The sequence below is a fragment of the Gopherus evgoodei genome, chromosome 19, assembly GCF_007399415.2.
Source record: "Gopherus evgoodei ecotype Sinaloan lineage chromosome 19, rGopEvg1_v1.p, whole genome shotgun sequence".
NCBI lineage: Eukaryota > Metazoa > Chordata > Testudines > Testudinidae > Gopherus > Gopherus evgoodei.
Window position 1 is genome coordinate 5,057,921 of NC_044340.1, and position 17,968 is coordinate 5,075,888.

General features: G+C 48.3%; 1 protein-coding gene across 1 annotated transcript in view; it reads left to right on the plus strand.

Moving 5' to 3' along the window:
* The window catches only part of ESAM (endothelial cell adhesion molecule), a 93,749-nt gene that overhangs the window by 66,182 nt on the left and 9,599 nt on the right, over positions 1-17,968 (plus strand). Inside the window, exons 2-4 of the mRNA XM_030538218.1 lie at positions 9,924-10,081; positions 15,166-15,379; positions 17,436-17,591. Coding sequence (XP_030394078.1) covers positions 9,924-10,081; positions 15,166-15,379; positions 17,436-17,591 — 528 coding nt within the window. The remainder of the gene's footprint in view (positions 1-9,923; positions 10,082-15,165; positions 15,380-17,435; positions 17,592-17,968) is intronic.

Genomic DNA, 17,968 nt, shown 5'->3' on the forward strand with positions numbered 1-17,968 from the left:
GTGACTCCGGGATGCACTTCCAGCCCGTTAATATTCCCCAATGCTTTGCTTATTGGTTGTGTCATCACCCGTGCCTAATCTGGTGAGCATGGCCTGTGTTCACATTGCAGAGATAAGCAGCCTTTTGCTTTGGGCTTTCTCCATGGAAACCAGCTGTCTGTTTGCAGCATTAAAATGGGGAGCAAGGGGTCTCAGAAATGGAGCCTTCCCATAAATAACCCCAACTGGAGAGAGACTAACAAGGGGAAACTGGATGAATTTTAATAAACTCCAGAGAGGAAGGCAGGTTACGGCCAGACTGGGATTGAGGAGACCCTCGTTCAATTCCCTGCTCTGCCTATGTGACCTTGACAAGCCACTTAATCTTCAATGTGCCTCAGCTGCACAATCCTTTTTGTCCCACCCTTGGACTGTCAGCTCTGAGGGGCAGAGAAACAGTCTCTTATGGACCCCGAGCTCAGCTGGGGCCGCTTGGTGCTACGTAGTCATACTCGAGACTAGAAAATAACAATCCAATGAGATGGAAAGTCTTAAAATGCTGAGAAATTGGCCCTGGAGGGTACAATTCACATCCTCGGCATAGGCGTGACAAAGATCACAGACCAACTATGTTTCTATTCCAGGCCATGAGATCTAATGAGAGAGAGAGAGATTGAGCCTTGCACCAGGGAGATCTCTAGCACTTGCACTGCAGATCAGATTAAGCTAATTTTAGAAGGTTACTAATTGCCACTGTTCTTGACAGGCAGCACCTGGGAGGACAGAATCAGGAGGATTAAAACTACAAAAATACCTATTTATGACTTGTCCCCATGTTGGAAACCCTGCAAGTGAAGTCGGGCCCACTGCTGGATCCCTGTTATCAGCACAGACCGTTTGGAAGCCTCCATCCAAACAAGGGGTCTTGCTGGGCTGTGGCCTGAAACACTGAAGTAAAATTTAACACCTGACAAATGGCAGTGAGCGAGTGGAGAGATTTCACCCAGTCCTGTTTATAGTGTTGCTAGACTGATCCCATAGAACTCGGTGCTGGGACCGGGGCAAGTTTGGGAGCCTTAGGCAGGAAGAACCTTTGGAAGAACTTATTTCCCGCGGTTTGAGAAGTTGTCTGTGCCTTGACGTGCCATCTACAGTCTCCCAGGTTTATAGGCATGTGGTAGAGACACTAATATGCTACCAAGGGAGAGTGGGCCCTGCTGCCTGGATTCGGGCATGTCTAGGCATATGGACAACTAATAAGTGAAAACTGGCTCGAGAGGGCTCTCAAGCTGGGGCTCAGAGCTAAGGGCTCAAGGAATATTTATTTCTAGACCACCTTCTGCCACTCAACCAATTTTTCACACACTTAGGTAGCTCTTGTGACAGCCAGAAAACTGGTGCAGGAGAAGGTGGGTGAGGTAATATCGTTTATTGGAGCAACTTCTGTTGGTGGAATCTCCTTCCTTAGAGATTTTTAAGGTCAGGCTTGACAAAGCCCTGGCTGGGATGATTTAGTTGGGGTTGGTCCTGCTTTGAGCAGGGGGTTGGACTAAATGACCTCCTGAGGTCCCTTCCAACCCTGATATTCTATGATTCTATGAGAGAGAGAGAGACACTTTTGATTCACACACAACTCTTCTGGAGGTCTGAAGGCGAGCTCGGTGTAGCTCGAAAGTGTGTGTCTTGCACCAACAGAAGTTGCTCCAATAAAAGATGTTACCTCGCCCACCTTGTCTCTAATATCCCTGGATTGACACAGCTACAACTTTGCAAACCAAAAATTCAGGGATATTTTTGCCCACTCCTGTCACCATATTGAGGGCCACGTTTAGACCCTGTCATCTCGCTCCCTGGGAACTGTGCCCCCCTTCCCTGTTAAGAACTCTTCTGCAGGAGGTGTTTAATGTTCTGATTGCCTTAATGCAATGTTGCACTGCCTGTTCTCCAGCTTGTCTCTCTGGCTGGCCACTGTCTGGAGGAGGGAAATCTGCCTGAGCTGGGCACTGAGCTGCTCCGTTCTGCCAGTTCAGGGGGTGTGTCTTACTCCAGGTTTCCCTTGTGAAGAGCACTGTACATTCTGTCATGCAGAGTCCTCATGCATGTGTGCTGCTCCCAGACCCAAGCCCTCCTCTACAGCCCAGAACAAAGCCGACATTGGATGGGTAATCTTCTCACATGCTGCCCAATGTCACCTAGTCCCGCCCTCCAAGGAAAGAGGCCATTAGTTGCATGCTAAGGCAGACAATCATATGAATGGTCCTCCTGGAGCTGGCTCTTCTGATAGTCCCCTTTGATGGAGTGCTGTCATCAAACCTTTGGTCCCCTGGTGTGAATAGCCTTATACTCATTTCAGAGGTCACCCCACTGAGTCCCCAGCCATGAGTAGCAGGAGCATGAGCAGAAGAACTGAGGGGGTTTGAACCAGCTGCCTAGGACTCTTAGCCCTCTTATCCTGGCCTCTTCTGCCCGTTGATAAGGCAGGAACAACCAGCTGGAGGAGCCTGTGGGATGCCAGTAGATGGGAACGAGACTTAAACAAATCTAGATGCTTTATCAAACAGGTCATAAGTGCAGCTTCCTGTTGTTGTCGTGAGCATTTCCAGGGCTTTGTTTTTTGGCGGGGTCCTGTGGAAATGGCTGGGCCTGATATCAGAGCTGTTCCTGAGTGCAGGGAAACGTCTTATTCCCATTGTCTTGCATCCTCTTACCAAATGCTCGACCTCGAGCGCCCGGAAATCCCTTCCTTCTGAAGGCAGATGACACATCCTTTGACGCTCCTGAGGAGCATAAACACGTAGCAAAGACACCTTGTGCTGTTCTGGGGTGTGGGAACCCGGAGAGGGAGGAGCCATCTTCACTCTTGCATTGCCACCCGCTCTTGTTGCGATGATCAGATCCAGTCTGGAAGCAAATTTGGTTTTGCTAATTTTGTCAGGGTGGAATGGTTCAGCCATTGGTTAAATTGGAAGGGGATTGCGCATTGAACGTGGCAGTTCCAGATCTGTGCGCCTCTGGTCTGTACCAGCGTTCCAACCACATGCATTGTTTGATGTGTAACCCATACATGTTTGAGGCCCCAGTTCTGCAGAGTTCTTAAGTGCGTGTCAAATTAACCTGCAGAATCAGGGCCTTGCACTGACCAGTAACTAATGAGACCTGCTGACTTTGGGTATGAATATTTCTCTTAGAAAAGCAGCAAATGCTGAGGCAGCAGCACAAGGGGATTAGAGAGGGCTCAATCCCTGAAGCCTCACTCATGGAGCTAGATGAGAGCACTATTTGCAAACTGTCAGTGCCATTTGGCCCATTGCATGCTGGCCAGCTAACCAGTCTGCTCAGTTAGCCCCATTCAGGTTCAAACAGCTTGTGAAATGTGGCTTCCAAAGATGCCTGGAGGCTTCATTCCAGGGTCTGTCTAGCCCAGTGCTTCTCAAAGCGGTGGTACGCGGACCAGTGCCGGACCGCGAGCCATCGGCTCCCGGTCCGTGGCGAGTTTCCTCATAAGAGCATCCAATTGGATAATATGTCACCGGTCCTTGGCACATTGGGGAAAAAAAATTTGCTGGTCCCCCACATCAGATAGCTTGAGAAGCACTGATCTAGCCCATAATCCTGTCTGTCAGTGGCCAGGACTAGCTGCTTCAGAAACAAGTGCATGAGCTCCCTGGTGGACAATTATGGGATAATCTGCCCATATGGGATGTTTCTTCTGACCCCAGGTCACTGGTGGTCGGTTGTACCTTGAACCATGAGGCTTTATGCCCCATGTCACTTTTATCCTGTCAGCTATAACTATGGATGTTCTTAGATATAGGTATAGATAGATATGATTCTGAATATGAGCAGCCTTTCTGATATTCTGTGGTCAGGGAGTTCCACCAGCTAATTATACACCATGTTAAAAGTCTTTTTGATCAGTTTTAAATGTTGCCTTTTATTTTCAGCATCTGTTCTCTGGCTCTTGCATTATATTGGAGGATAAATAAGGATGCCAGTCTTCTATCAGCTGTTACATGAAAAATAATTCTCTCTCTCATGTTCTCTCAATCTCTTAATTAAACTGTCACAATCTTTTCCTCTTCAGCACACGGACTTTTTATGGCCCCTCTACATTCCAATGTTTACACACATCCAACTGCAGCAGGTGACATGACGCAAACCACCTTGCCAGGTGCCAAGAGGGATGGGCAGAAAAGGAATCGGCATTCTCTGCCCCTGCAGTGCAATTGGCATGCAGCAGGAGGCAGCCAGAAGTGGGTAGGACTGTCTGTAAAACACCAATTATCAGTCACAAACAGGGTGACTATTTTCCCCTGAGCCCCAGTGCTGTACTTAATGCTGTCCAAAATGCCATCCCCCTGCCCTGAAGAGCCTATAGCGCGGAAATCTATTGCATCTAGCTGGCAGCCCTGCCTGCATGTATGTTGTGGAGGGAAGAGCTCTGCTTGATTGCAGAGACACAGCCACAAGAATCCGCTCGTCCAGCTTCATCGTTACTGGCACAAATGTAAACACACATGATCAACATTTCTAAATAAATCTTAAGGCAGCTGGTGCATTAAAATTCATTGGACAACTTGTTTCTGGTCACTAGCCCTTATATACAAAGCCTCCCGCTAATGGATTGTATTTGTGATGCTAACAAACATTGCAGTCAGGTTATTTATGGAATTTAGTCAACGGAAATGGCAGTGGGCAAAGTCCAAGGGCTATATGATAATTCACCTTCCCTTGTGGGCAAGTCGCCTCTCTCTTTGGCCTGTTCCGTGGTATTGGAATGTCAGAAAGATGCAGGATAATCTCGGCCAGTCAGATCTCAGCTGATGCATCCCCCTGCAGCTTCTGTATACAAATCAGAACAGTTAGAATCAGGTTCATCACTATCAGGAGCCATTAGTTTCAGTTTGAAATGTTTCTGTGAGCGCCACTACAATTAAACCATTAAGAAGCCAGAAGAGCTGTAGCAGCCAGTGCCTTCATGCAGTGAGAGTACAAGCAGAAACCTTCCCAGTGTCTCTGCACAGCTCTCATCTGAATAACACAAACTGTCCTATAAACCGTTTCACTTTCCCTGTCTCTTGGGAGTTTCCCCTTCTCAGCTATGATAAAAGAATACAAATGCTGCAGATCAGGGATGCCAAACCCCTCCCAACTCTAGGGAGGTGTTTAGCCGGCTCCAGTGTTGTCAACTCTCTGGTCTCACTGCCGTTATTTTTTCTTAAAACGTCAGCTTCTGGAGTCAGGAGATTAGGTGAGAATCTCCACTTTCAATTAAAAATAAGTTGGTCTCACAGTTGTAGAGAAAAGCTCGAAACGTGACACAAGCACCCCCTAAAGACTCGGAAAATAGAAGGCAAAATCTCATGTGTTTTTTAAACCAATCTCTTGATTTTGGAGGGGCCGCACTCGTGACTTTTGTACCCTCAGCATGGGCAACAATGCAGCCCCCAAGATTTGTTCAGATTCCAGGGAAGCTAAGCTTTCATTTAAAGATAACCAGAGTTTCCAGCCCTTGTGGTTGTGAAGGGAACCTGAATTTGATGTTATCTAGCATTGCACTGTTGCATGCTAAGTTGTAACACGAGAGGTCTCCAGCTTGTAAAATTAAACTGGCTCTTTACTAAGAGAACTATTTACAGAGGGGTCTGCTGCTGGCATTCAGGCCATGTGCACACAGACTGACTTCCTAGTGCCTCCTCCAAATTCTTCCCTTCTGCAGCCTTTGCTCTCCCACCAAATCCCATGCAGGTTGGGACAGTCAGTGCTGTAAAGGGAGATGAATTCCCCTGTTCATCTCAAAAGGGCTATTCACTCTGAAGCCCAGTAATGATACTTTAAATGTCAGGTAGTTGAAACAGTTTAGGCATCCACTTGTTCTGCTGTTGCTCCAGCTGAGCTGGTACAAAAACACCACGTTGCTCCCTGCCCCACCCACTCCCTGTGCCAGCTCCACCCTTGAAATTCTGCCTGTAACTGCACCAGGCAGCCTCACATACATCTTTGCAGCTATCCTAGGATGTGCAGAAGGGGCGACCCTGCTGGATTACGAAGGGACACTACAGGGGAAGCTCCCTGCCTGCATTGCTCTTGAATACCATGGGAGCAGGGACCCAGCTGCTGCAGAGCTCAGTGTCCTGCAACTCTCCCACCTTGCTGTGGGACCTTGTGCTGTGAAGTTGGGGACAGTGCAGAAGTGCCTGTTTGGAACAGCTAACATAGAAGCCCTTTGACAGGAGCTTTGGCATCACCCAGAGTTCACAGAAAGCATCTTTTAAGGCATTTTTATTCATGAGCTTTTATGATCAGAATAAAAACATCTGATTAGAGGCAGGATTGTCCAATGGTTAGAGCACTAGCCTGGGACTCTGGAGACATGGGTTTAGTTCCCTGTTGAGCCACAGACTCCCTACGCTGCAGCTGGGAGCTGGAATTCCCAGCTCGAGTGGGTGTACACGTGCCAGCTCTGCTCGAGCTGGGGCTCGAGTGGCATGGGCAACGGCTGAGGCTGGCCTCCTGAGTATGTACCCCTGGGGTTGGGCGTGATTCTTCTCGGGCAGCTAGCCCATGCCGTCCCGACCACACTGCTATTTTTAGCACGCTCACTCAAGCAGAGGAAGTGTGTGCGCCTCTACCCAAGCTCCCAACTGCAGTGGGGATAGATGCCAAGGCCAGACGGGACCATTGTGACCATCTTGTCTGACCCCCGTATAGTACCTACTGGAGACCTGCCCCACAATATTTCCTAGAGAATAGCTTTTAGAAAAACAACCAGTCTGGATTTAAACATTTTCAGTGACGGAGAATCCACCACAACTCTTGGTGAGTTGTTCCTATGGTTAATGACTCTCACCGCCAAAAAGACACACCTTATTTCCTGTCTTAATTTGTCTAGCTTCAACTTCCAGCCATCAGATCACGTTAGACCTTTCCCTGCTAGACTGAAGAGCTGATTATTAAATATTTGTTCCCCAGGCAGGTACCTATAGACTGTGATCAAGTCATACCTTCACCTTCTCTTTTTGTTACACTCAAAGAGCGCAATCTGTTTAGTTTATTACTCTAAGGCAGATTTTCTAATCCTTTATCATTCTCATGGCTCTTCTGTGAACCCTCTCTAACTTATCACCATCCTCCTTGAGCTGTGGACACCAGGACTGGACACAGGATTCCAGCAGCAGTTGTGCCATTGCCAAATTCAGAGGTAAAATTAATCTCTCTGCTCCAACTGGAGATTCCCCTGTTTATGCAACCCAGGATCGCATTAGGTCTTTGGTCATAGCTTCGCACTGGGAGCTCATGTTCAGCTGATTATCCACCAACACCCCAAAATCATTGTCAGAGTCACTGCTTCCTGAGCTAGCGTCCCCCATCCTGTAAGTATGGCCCACAGCCTTTGTTCCTAAACATATATATTTAGCTGTATTAAAACACGTATTGTTTGCTTGTGCCTGGCTCTTTAAGAGATCCAGTATCAGAGGGGTAGCCGTGTTAGTCTGGATCTGTAAAAGCAGCAAAGAATCCTGTGGCACTGTGAATGGCTTGCCAATTACAGAACCAGTTTCTCCTCTCTTGGTTTTCACACCTCAACTGCTAGAACAGGGCCTCATCCTCCCTGATTGAACTGACCTTGTTATCTCTAGCTTGCTTGCTAGCATATATATACCTGCCCCTGGAAATTTCCATTACATGCATCTGAGGAAGTGGGTATTCACCCACGAAAGCTCATGCTCCAAATCGTCTGTTAGTCTATAAGGTGCCACAGGATTCTTTGCTGCTTTTAAGAGATCCAGATTGCTCTGTATCAGTGACCTGTCCTCTTCAGTTTGTACCAGTCTGCCAATTTTTAGGTCATCTGCCAACTTGATCAATTAATACTTTTTCTTCCAAAGTAAACAGCTTAGGGTCAACAACTTGCACCCCCTGTCGGACCCCACTAGAAATACCCCTGCTTTATGATGATTCCCTGTTTACAGTTCCATTTTGAGGTCTGTCAGTTAGGTAGTTTTTAACCCATTTAATGTGTGCCGTGTTAATTTTTATATCGTTCTCGCTTTTTAATCAAAATGTCGTGCCGTATCAAGTCAAAGACCTTGCCGAAATCTAAGTATATTACCTCAGCATTGTTACCTTTATCAGCCAAATCTGTAATCTCATCCAAAAAAAGGAGATCAAGTTAATCTGACAGGATCTATTTTTCATAAACTCATGTCAATTTGCTTTAATTATATTACTCTCCTTTAATTCTTTATTGATCAAGTCCCATGTCAGATGTTCCATTATTTTGCCTGAGATCGATGTTGAATTGATAGGTTATAATTACCTGTGACATCCTGTTTACCCTTATTAAATAATGGCACATTAGCCTTCTTTCAGTTTTCTGGGACTTGCACAGTGCTCTAAGACTTATTTGAAAATCAACATTCATAGTCCAATCAGTTCCTCAGCCAGCTCTTTGAAAACTCTTGCATGCAAGTTATCTGAACTTGCTGATTTTAAAATGTCTAACTTTACTAGCTTCTGTTTAACTTCCTCCAGATATTCCAGTGGAATGGAAAGGGTGTTATCTTCATATGATATAACTACAGCATCTGTGTTTTCCCGAAATACAGAACAAAAATATTTGACTAATTCTGTCTTCTCTGAATTATTATTGATAATTTTGCCATTTCCATCTAGTAATGGACAAATATTGCTGGCAGGATTCTTTTTGTTCCTAATATACTTAAAATCCTTTGGCTCATCCATAACTCTGCTGACCATAGATTTCTTCCTGTGTCCTTTGCTTCCCTAATCAATTTTCTACAATTCCTAGCTTCTGATTTATATTAATTACTGTTGACTTCTCCTTGCTTCTGTTTGTTATATATTTTATTTTTATAGCTGCCTTCACTTCCCCATCTCAACCAGCTCAGTTTTTAAACTAATATGGCCTCCTTCTTCGATTGTGGCTTTTTGGCCTTCTAGTAAAGTGTTCTTAAACAATTCCCAATTATCATTTATGTTTCTCTGATTAAATTTTTCCCTCAATGGATTTGTTTTCAGCTTTGTGAAATTGCTTGTTTTAAAGCAGCAAACATTTATATATCACTGATTTGGACTTCATTCTGTTTGCATATTATAAGTGTGAACAATGTAAACATATCCTTCACCTTTTCATTCTTCAGTTTGCCATCTGTACAATGAGAATAGCAGCACTGCCCCGCCTCACAGGGGTGATTGGAAGGTAAATACACTGATGACTGTGAGGCACTCAACTACTGCATTGATGGGTGTACACAGGATAATGACCGATGCTCATGGCTTCCTTGTTTCTGGTGGTTTTTATAAAACTGGTCCGTGCATAAACTATATTTTGGGGTTTATTGTTAAGAGGAGTCACCTGCCTACAGTTTCATGTGTTCAAAAACAAAATCTGTTTGTAAATTAGTGAGGTGCAAAATGATGTTGGGCTCCAGCTCTGAAATTTCAGGTGCAGCTCCTAGACTACTGCACAGATTTGCTTGTAACTTTCCAGGCAACGAAATCGTTATCCTGAGAGGAAGTGCTGGGAGGGTAGGAGATGACCCTACATGCCGCCCTTGTTTTCAAGCCTGACAAAGGATTCATACTGCACAAACTCAATGCCACCTTTAAGCATGGCACCCCAGTGACGGCTACCTAGGGTTGGTACTGTGCTTTGAGAGCCTCCGATTACATGTGCTGTTGCAGTGCGAGGTATCGTTTACAGTATCTGTTTGACGTTGTTCTGAGTGTTCAGCATTGTCAGTTGTGGAGTGTCCTTTTTTCTTGCACCTGGTGCACTGTAAGATCCTGGGATCTCAGTGTGTGCTGATGGGCTCTGGGGTTTGATGCTCAGTTTTGAATGCTGCCCTTTGTCTGTAGTAGGGCTGGTTCCTGGGAGTCAGGATTCACCCATAGGACTGAATTTCTCTCTCTCTCTGCAGGTCTGTCTTCGGCGCTGCTGGAAGTCAACGTGGGACAAGCCTCTATCTCTACGATCCAAGGGCAGAGGGTGGTGTTGCCGATCTGGTACACGAGCATCTCTCAGAAGAATCCCTATGTCTCATGGGTCCTTGAGAGACCCGGAGCCAATCGTTTGCAGGTAAAAGGCATGGGGGGCAGGGAGGTGGACACCTCGCAAGGGAGCCCAGGGCTCCAGCTGTGCCTGATAGGGGCACTCTGAGGGCTTGACGAGAAGTCTCACAGTGAGAGGAGATGCTTCACTGATGACCACAGGGTGAGAGTGTCAGCTGCTGGCTGCACCTCAGCTACCAGCTCCTCTCCCTTGGCTCTTCCATACTGCTGTTAGGTTGAGAGGGGGAGCTGGGAGCTGCTCTGTCAGTGATGGTCACCCGCACCTCATTGCGGGACAAGTGTGACAGTGAATGAGTGCGTCCAGTGTGGGCTCCCTCAATGGCTGCTGTGGCACAGGTCGCAAAGCCTTGCCTTGAAGCTAGACATTTGCCTGGAAAGTGGCCTAGGAGCTTAGACGTGGGCCTAGCTTCTCCTCCAGCCTCTGTGTCAACTTAGACTGACAAGGTAGGGGAGGGAATATCTTTTATTGGACCGACTTCTGTTGGGGAGAGAGATGAGCTTTCGAGCCACACGGAGCAGTTCTTCAGGGCTGGGACAGGTACTCACAGCTAAATAAATCTGTTCCACCTGGTATTTAACTGTGACGCTCCCCGATCTGAAGCAGAGTGCTGTGGTGCTCAAAAGCATGTCTCTCCCCAACAGAAGTTGTTTCAAGGAAAGATGTTACCTCACCCACCTAGTCTCTCTAATATCCTGGGACTGACACAGCTACACCAACTCTGCTCATCTTAGACTGGTCATTCAGTCTGGGTGAAGGTGCTGGAACTAAGGGTGCAGGGGGAGCTGCCACACCCCCTGGCTTGAAGTGGTTTCCATCATATACATGGTTTACAGTGTGGTTCAGTGGCTCTCAGCACCCCCACTGTACAAATTATTCCAGCACCCCTGAGTCTGGGACCCTTTCTGTAAAATGGAGATGGCTGTGTACATAACTGGGGCTGTGGGACGCAAGGAAATTTGACAAGTTCTGTAGAAGGCTAGTTGGCAGCAGAGGTGAGGATAAAACTTGGGGTCTTCCAGCTTCCTGTCCTGGGCTTAATTCCATAACTAGACAATGTGGATTCTGGAGGCACCAGCTCCTCCCATTCAGAAACTTTTTTTCAAAATTCCATGCAAGCATGGTGAGATTTGCTCACGGAACCACTCTGCCTCCTCCCAGGTAAATGTTACCCAGGTTCACGCATGTTTCTGATGAAACTCTTGTACTTTTCTTTGCCCGGTCCTAGAAAAGAGGGCTCCTGCCACCCAAAAGATGTCCTGAGTGCATCTACAATATTTGGGCCTCCCCTATACCCTGGGGATAAATCATTGTGGAGGAGAAGCCTGTTCAGTGAGACGAAATGCCTTGTCCCGGGCATTGCAACACATCAGTGTGACCAGGGCTTTCCAAACGCGGAGGAAAGTGTGTGTGAGGATGGGGTGTGTGGCATTTTTCAAGTGCTTCCAACTCCTGGCGTTGCACCGCCCAGTTTCAACAGAGCCAGTTTGCTACCTGACTAGCTTTAATTTCCATCTGCTTGTTTTGACTCCGAGCACAAAGGAGCATCTGTTGGGGGTATCTCCACAAGGAGCAGTGTACAACAAGCTAACCAGGTCGCTGACATGGACAATAGTGTATTACGTCGCCAGGAGGAGCCGGGGGCCAGAGAGGGATGGGAGGGATCCATTGCAGCCTCACCAGGCCTGTGAGCAGTGAGAGGAGCCTGGAGGAAGGGTTCTGCATGGGGACAGCTGGAGCTGGGCCAGGCTAGTGCATGCACTAAGGGGCCGGGAGAGCCCAGAAAAGGGACCGCAGCTAAGTGCGGCTTCCTCCCTGTGCTGCACAACAGTGGTTCTCAAGGCCCAGCCAGTTTATCTGCAGCATCCGCAGGTTCGGATGATCACGGCTCCCACTGGCCACAGTTCACCGCTCCAGGCCAATGGGGGCAGCTGGAAGGGCGGTCAGCACATCCCTCGGCCCGTGCTGCTTCCTGCCGCCCCCGTTGGCCTGGAGTGGCGATCCGCAGCCAGTGGGAGCCGCAATCAGCTGAACATGTGGACATGGCAGGTAAAGAAACTGGCCCAGCCTGTCAGGGGCTTTCCCTGAACAAGCGGCGGACCAGCTTTGAGAACCACTGCTGTACAAGACCTGTTCTGCTGCTCCCCTTTCAAAGTGCTCCTCTCCCCTGCTCCTCAGTTGTCATGGGTACCTAGCCTGACTGAAAGCTGCCCCAGGCACTAGGCTCTGAGGCTGTCCTCCTCCCCAGTGCTGCATGCAGGCCACCCTCCTGTCTCCTGCTGCTGCTCTATGTTCTCCTCCCCTCAGGCCAGGCTGCTCCTCCCTGCCCACCCTTTGCTCCCTGCTGGGGGCATCTCTCCAAACAAGATGCTCTACACCACATTCTCTGCTTGTGCCTGCGGTCCATGTCACAACGCTGGCTTGCACCAAGGGAGGGCCGGCCCACTGATTCCATTGCAACATTAATGGCTCGCTGAGGGTTCCTAGTGTTGTCCAAGGGTTCACCTTCTAGAGAGTCAACTTCCCTCACTCTCAGAGCTGCCAGTCCTAGAGCAGAGGCAATATGTTTGTCTCTGCTTGGGCTCAGTTGCTGGCAGCCAGAGATCTGCTGTGACGTATGTCGCCATGTTTTATCCCACAGACGTCTCTGAATTTTGTAATCTGTGGATTCCTGGTGAGTGTTCAGAATTTGAAGGTTTGCTCCATTGTGCACGGGCAGCTTTCGTTCTGGCATTTCCTAACTCCTGGGCTCTTGACTTTGCAACTGTAATGTTCTTTTAACATATGTCTTGTGTGTAATAAGTAAAGAAAGCGTGACTGAGACGGGGGATGCTATTTGCCTCTGATGTGATGCCAGTGTGACTGATGCAGAGATGTCTACCCGAGTCTGCAGAGAATCTAGGGCGATCACTTGTAGAGGTGGGAATTGTCACCTTAGCCCCAGGGCAGGGTTAATTTAGTGCCCAGTGATGTGGATTTAATGGTCACCATGGTTAACTATTTCATTTCTTTTGTGGGAAAGGAGAGGAAGGGTCACAGATCATCACTAACTTGGAAGCTTATCTGTGAGGACTCAGTCATCAGCAGTGACTCAGCGGGGCTGATATTGAATAATGTGGGTGGAGCTTGGCAGAGTTTTACCACTTTTTATTCCAGTTTGACCCCTATCCTCACTTAGGTTTCTCCCATAAAAAGGGGGAGGGATGGTGTCAGAACTGCTACGTTTAACTTAAAGATCATGAGAACAGCGGTTATGACAATGATAAAGCAGCACTGGCTCTCTATGAACCAGGAGCTAGAAAAGTAAAGCAACTCAGAAGCTAGGAAGGCCCCCTAAGCCAAGAAATATATGGATGCTTCCAAAGTTTGATTGGTGGTATTTTTTATGAAATCTTGGTTCGGCACCAACCCCACAGTGCGTTTCATGGCTAAGTCACCAGTCCCGAGAACAGAACTTGCCACACATTGTAGTGTAGGTTGACCTGTGGACAACAATAGTCAAATATTTGGTGTTCTGGCTGGTTAAATCTGTGATGACCCAACGATACCTGCACAGGTGAGTCACACATTGGTCCAGAGCAGCAGCCTCACCTTGGGACTGTTGGAGGAACAGCTGTGACATTATGGTGCCAATGTCTAGGCAGCTATTCCACTTTTGTTTAGATTCAAGAGCCCATCTAGTCTCGGTGCCTACTCCCCTGTCCCTGTGACAGTCCTGCCACCCCCACAGCAACCCAGCATCATCTCTGTGAGGTGCCATACTGTTACCACGTCAGGTGGGGAACAGGCTCCAGGAGCCGATGAACTGCCGAGCCTGGATCGTGACTCCTTCCCATGCACTGAGAGAGGAGAGCTCTTGCTCATCCAGCGGGATGGTTTGGTTGAAATGGCTCAGTCCCATGAGTGGTGTTGGTAGCTCTGGGGTCTCTGGATCCCATCCGTCACGGGTCCGAGTCCTTTGAAGTCCAGCAGAAACTGCTTTGTCCCCCGGCTCCTCTCTACTCCCGTTTTCCTTCTGCCCTCATCTAAACTCAGGCCTCGCTTGACCTTTGTTAGAGGCGTAGCTCCTGCTCCGTCCTGCACTCTGCCATGCTGCTCACCAGCCAGGCCTGCTCGGGGCTCTGCAGTGATGGTGGCTTGGCCGCTGGCACTACCTTCGGGGAGTCTGTGCCATTGCTGTGCCATAGTTGTCGTGGCTCTTAAATTTACTCCACTTTCTACCATCACCTCTGTGCGTCTGCCTCAGCCCCACCGCTGCTGTATCTCCTGCTAGCTTTCCTCTCCCAGGGGGTCCTTTCGCTGGCTTCCTCACGTTCCAGCTCTCCAGAGGCCAGCATGTGCAAAATGCTCCTCCTGTGCCCACCTTCTCTCATGTGAAAATCGTGTGACTCCATCCTCTGTGTCACTACACACTCATGGCAAGATCCAGCCCCTCCTTGGTTTAAAGCCCAAGTGACCTACTGGATCTTCTCACTCACTCCCTGCTCTGACCTAGCACTGGGCTTCCCATGATGGGTGGGACATCCTTCTTCCCTGCAGCTTCTGACACTCTCTGGGACAGCCTCCCTGAATCTCTGCATCGCTCCTGTTTCCAGAAGTCTTGTCTCCCTGGCCCACTTCTCTCTCCCCCCCAGTGTCCTGTTTCACTGGAACCTTGGTAGTGCTGCACTCTGGGGCATGTCTGAATGTTCTATTATATGCTGTGTAGCCTCAGCTTCATCTTTACGCTTTGTTCTGCCCTCTCTCAGCTATGCTGATCCCTGGAAAGTATTCGGTGTCCTCATCAGCCTCGTCCCAGCCTCTCCTCTTTCCCAGCTCCCGTAGTCTCTCTGCCATTCCTTACCCTCTCCTCCATGGGTCATGCTTGTTGCTCTCCTTTGCTCCTCTTGTCTTTCACTGCGGGCTTCCCAAGCCCTAATCCACAGAAGGATTGATCGTGAGGATTGATGCCCACTGGCCCAGGCTATTAGTGGTTATGATGCAATCTGGAGATGCGCCTCTTGAAGCCAAAGCAACTCCCTTGCGCCACTCATTTTTCCCCTGACAGCTGCAGGACTTCCAGATGCATTGTATTCTCTTCTGTCTCTTTTCAGATACTGACGTACATGGATGGGACAGTGAAAGTGCAGGAGACGTACCTGAAGAACCGGACTGGCTTTGTGTACCCCATGCCTTTCTTCAACATTTCCATTGCCATTAACAACACCCAGGAAATGGATTCTGGCGAATACATGTGCACGGTCAACATTCTGGACGAAGATACCATCAACGGGAAAAATATTGGACTCATCAACCTGACCGTTCTGGGTAAGTTCTGGGTCCTCGCGCTGTCTCTCCCAGCCCCGGATGTGCCCTTTTGAGGCCATGAGAGCTGATGCAAGGCACCAGGGTGGGCACGAATGGGATGTGCAGCTCCATGCTGGGCAGTTTGTGACAGCACCATTTGCAGTGGGCATCAGCTGGCTGCTGTGGGGGGGCAGGAGGGAGAGAGTGAAAGATAAAAACTGTTCCTGTAACAGACTTGAGTTTCATTGTCCAGAAACTGAGGGTTGTGGTCCGGACCACAGAGACAGTCAGTTACCATGGTGATGAGTGCAGTGTAAAAAGGAGAATTGGATAGGGTCTCTTGTCATGATCACATCCCATAGCCCAATACATTAACATAAAACCTCATGACTGAAGGTAAAGAGCGAGCGCCTCAAGGTGATATGCTAGGTCCCGGGTCGATTACTGGTGATCCAGAAAGTGAAGGTGTGGGGAGCAGTAAAGCAGCAAAATTTGAAGATGAGACCGTTAGTTGGGTTGTTCAGGACCATAAAGGATTGCAACACATCTCAGAGACCAAACCAAGCTTAGGGAAAGGGGTCACATGAAATGCAATGAAATTTAAATTCGAGGGAGAAATGTAAGCTATTTGTACACCTTACAGGGTTCTCAATTACCTGCATCAACTCAGGAAAGGGACCTGAGCATCTCTGCAGATAGCTCAATGGAGCCTCTGCTCAATGCACAGCTGCAATCAAAAAGCAAACAAGATGTTGGGAGATGTAAGGAAAGAGATGGAAAAGAATTTGGAAGATATTATAATGTCATTAAAGCAATCAGAGCAGCTGGGTGCTTTGTGTGCAGGATATTGCAAAGCTGGAGGTGGTTCAGAGAATGGGACAGGACTGGACAGACACTTTAAAGAGAAACTGAATTTTGGGATTATTTTAGAAGGGAGATGAATAAGGGAGGGATACGGAAAGTCTATTGAATAATGAATAGTCTAGAGAAGGTACATTGAGAGCTTCTGTTCTCCTGCACAAATAAAGGGACAATAACTAATTTAAAGGTGGCAAATTCAAAACCGATGAAAGCAAATACATTTTCACTCAGTTAATAATTAGCTGTTGGAACTTGCTGCCACAGCATGGCATTGACACCAAGAATTGAACAAGAATCAAAGAGGGATTGGCCATTATATGAACACCTAGAAGTTAATGCCAAGAAGTTTTTTGGGGAGGGCATTAAACCTCCTGCCTCAGGGCTTGGGCTGGTCTCGCATTGCTAGCGGTCCGGATGAGGCCTAAGGTAGGGGCAGATCACAGCACATCATCAAGCTGTGAGGTTCTTGCATCATCCTCTGCCACTGTCAGACAGGATACTGGGCTTGATGGACCTTGGGTCTGATCCAGTCTGGCAATGCCTGTGTTCTGATGTTGTAACTGAGACTTTCCAAACAGCCTAGGGGATTTAGAAGCATGTCTCTCATTCTAGTTAACTGAGTGACTTGTTGCGTTGTGGCACTAGGGCCTGGCATAAATCTTGAATCGTAGTAATACTGAATGTATGGGAAGTCTTGAAAGTTCAGAAATAAACATTTAAATGGAACCTCAGCACAACTCCATCCCTTGTTGTTGTCTGCGAACAGCTCTCAAGATCTGGCTGCTGCTGCCCTTCAGCCTGGCACAGCAAGACACCTCTAACCTGACCAGATAAGAAGTTGGTTTCAGTGCAGTAAACCTACCATTGGAACACGGGATATGCAGATGCTGTGCTGTGTGGTTGCATTGGTGCTTTAGGGAAACGAACCATTGCATTGCAGATTCATCTTGAGCTGGAGTGCTTTCCTGAGTTGTTCACAATAACAGCTGATGAGGGGTTTCTCTACAGCCTTGGCAGCAGAGCCAGGGCTAGAAAGTGAGGATGCAGGTTTCAAGCTTACCTGACTGCTCTGGATTTCAAGTATGGATTTGTTCGGTGCTGCCTGTGGCCAATAGATGGCGCTGTTTCTTTTTGCAAGTTACAGCTGGAGCTAGGCCCTATAATGATGTCCACATTCAAAAGGCACTAACCTGTTTTCTCCTCCTGCTCTCTCCAGTTCCTCCATCCCCACCGATGTGCCAGATCCATGGGAAACCCTACCTTGGAGGCAACGTCACCATGAGCTGCAAGTCATCCTTCAGCAAACCCAGCCCCAAGTACACCTGGCAGCGCACCGCCCCCAACACCCAGGTCTTCTTCGCACCCGCCCAGGGTAGGAATCCCCATCCTGAGTGCACCAGGATCGTGGCACTGACGGGCTGCAGGCAGGAAACCCTAATGCTCTCACCAAGGGGTCTGAGCGTCTGGGGCAATGTGGGAGAAGGGGGAGGAGGATCACTATCAGCAGGCACTGGCTTCCCTGTGGCATTTGCCTGGCTTGTGGCCAGTTTGGAGCAGGTCTATGGACCAGGCTTTCTGTGCTATCAAACAGCTGCACACGTGTGCCAGGCTCCGGGGGTAACATTGTAGCATTAAACTAACGGGTGTGTTCTATTGTGTGTGCACCCGGCTCCATTCCTACCCAGCTGGGCCAGTCACCTGGGGGAATGTGTATCTGGCGGCTCTGCAGTTTAACATCCCCACCGCTTG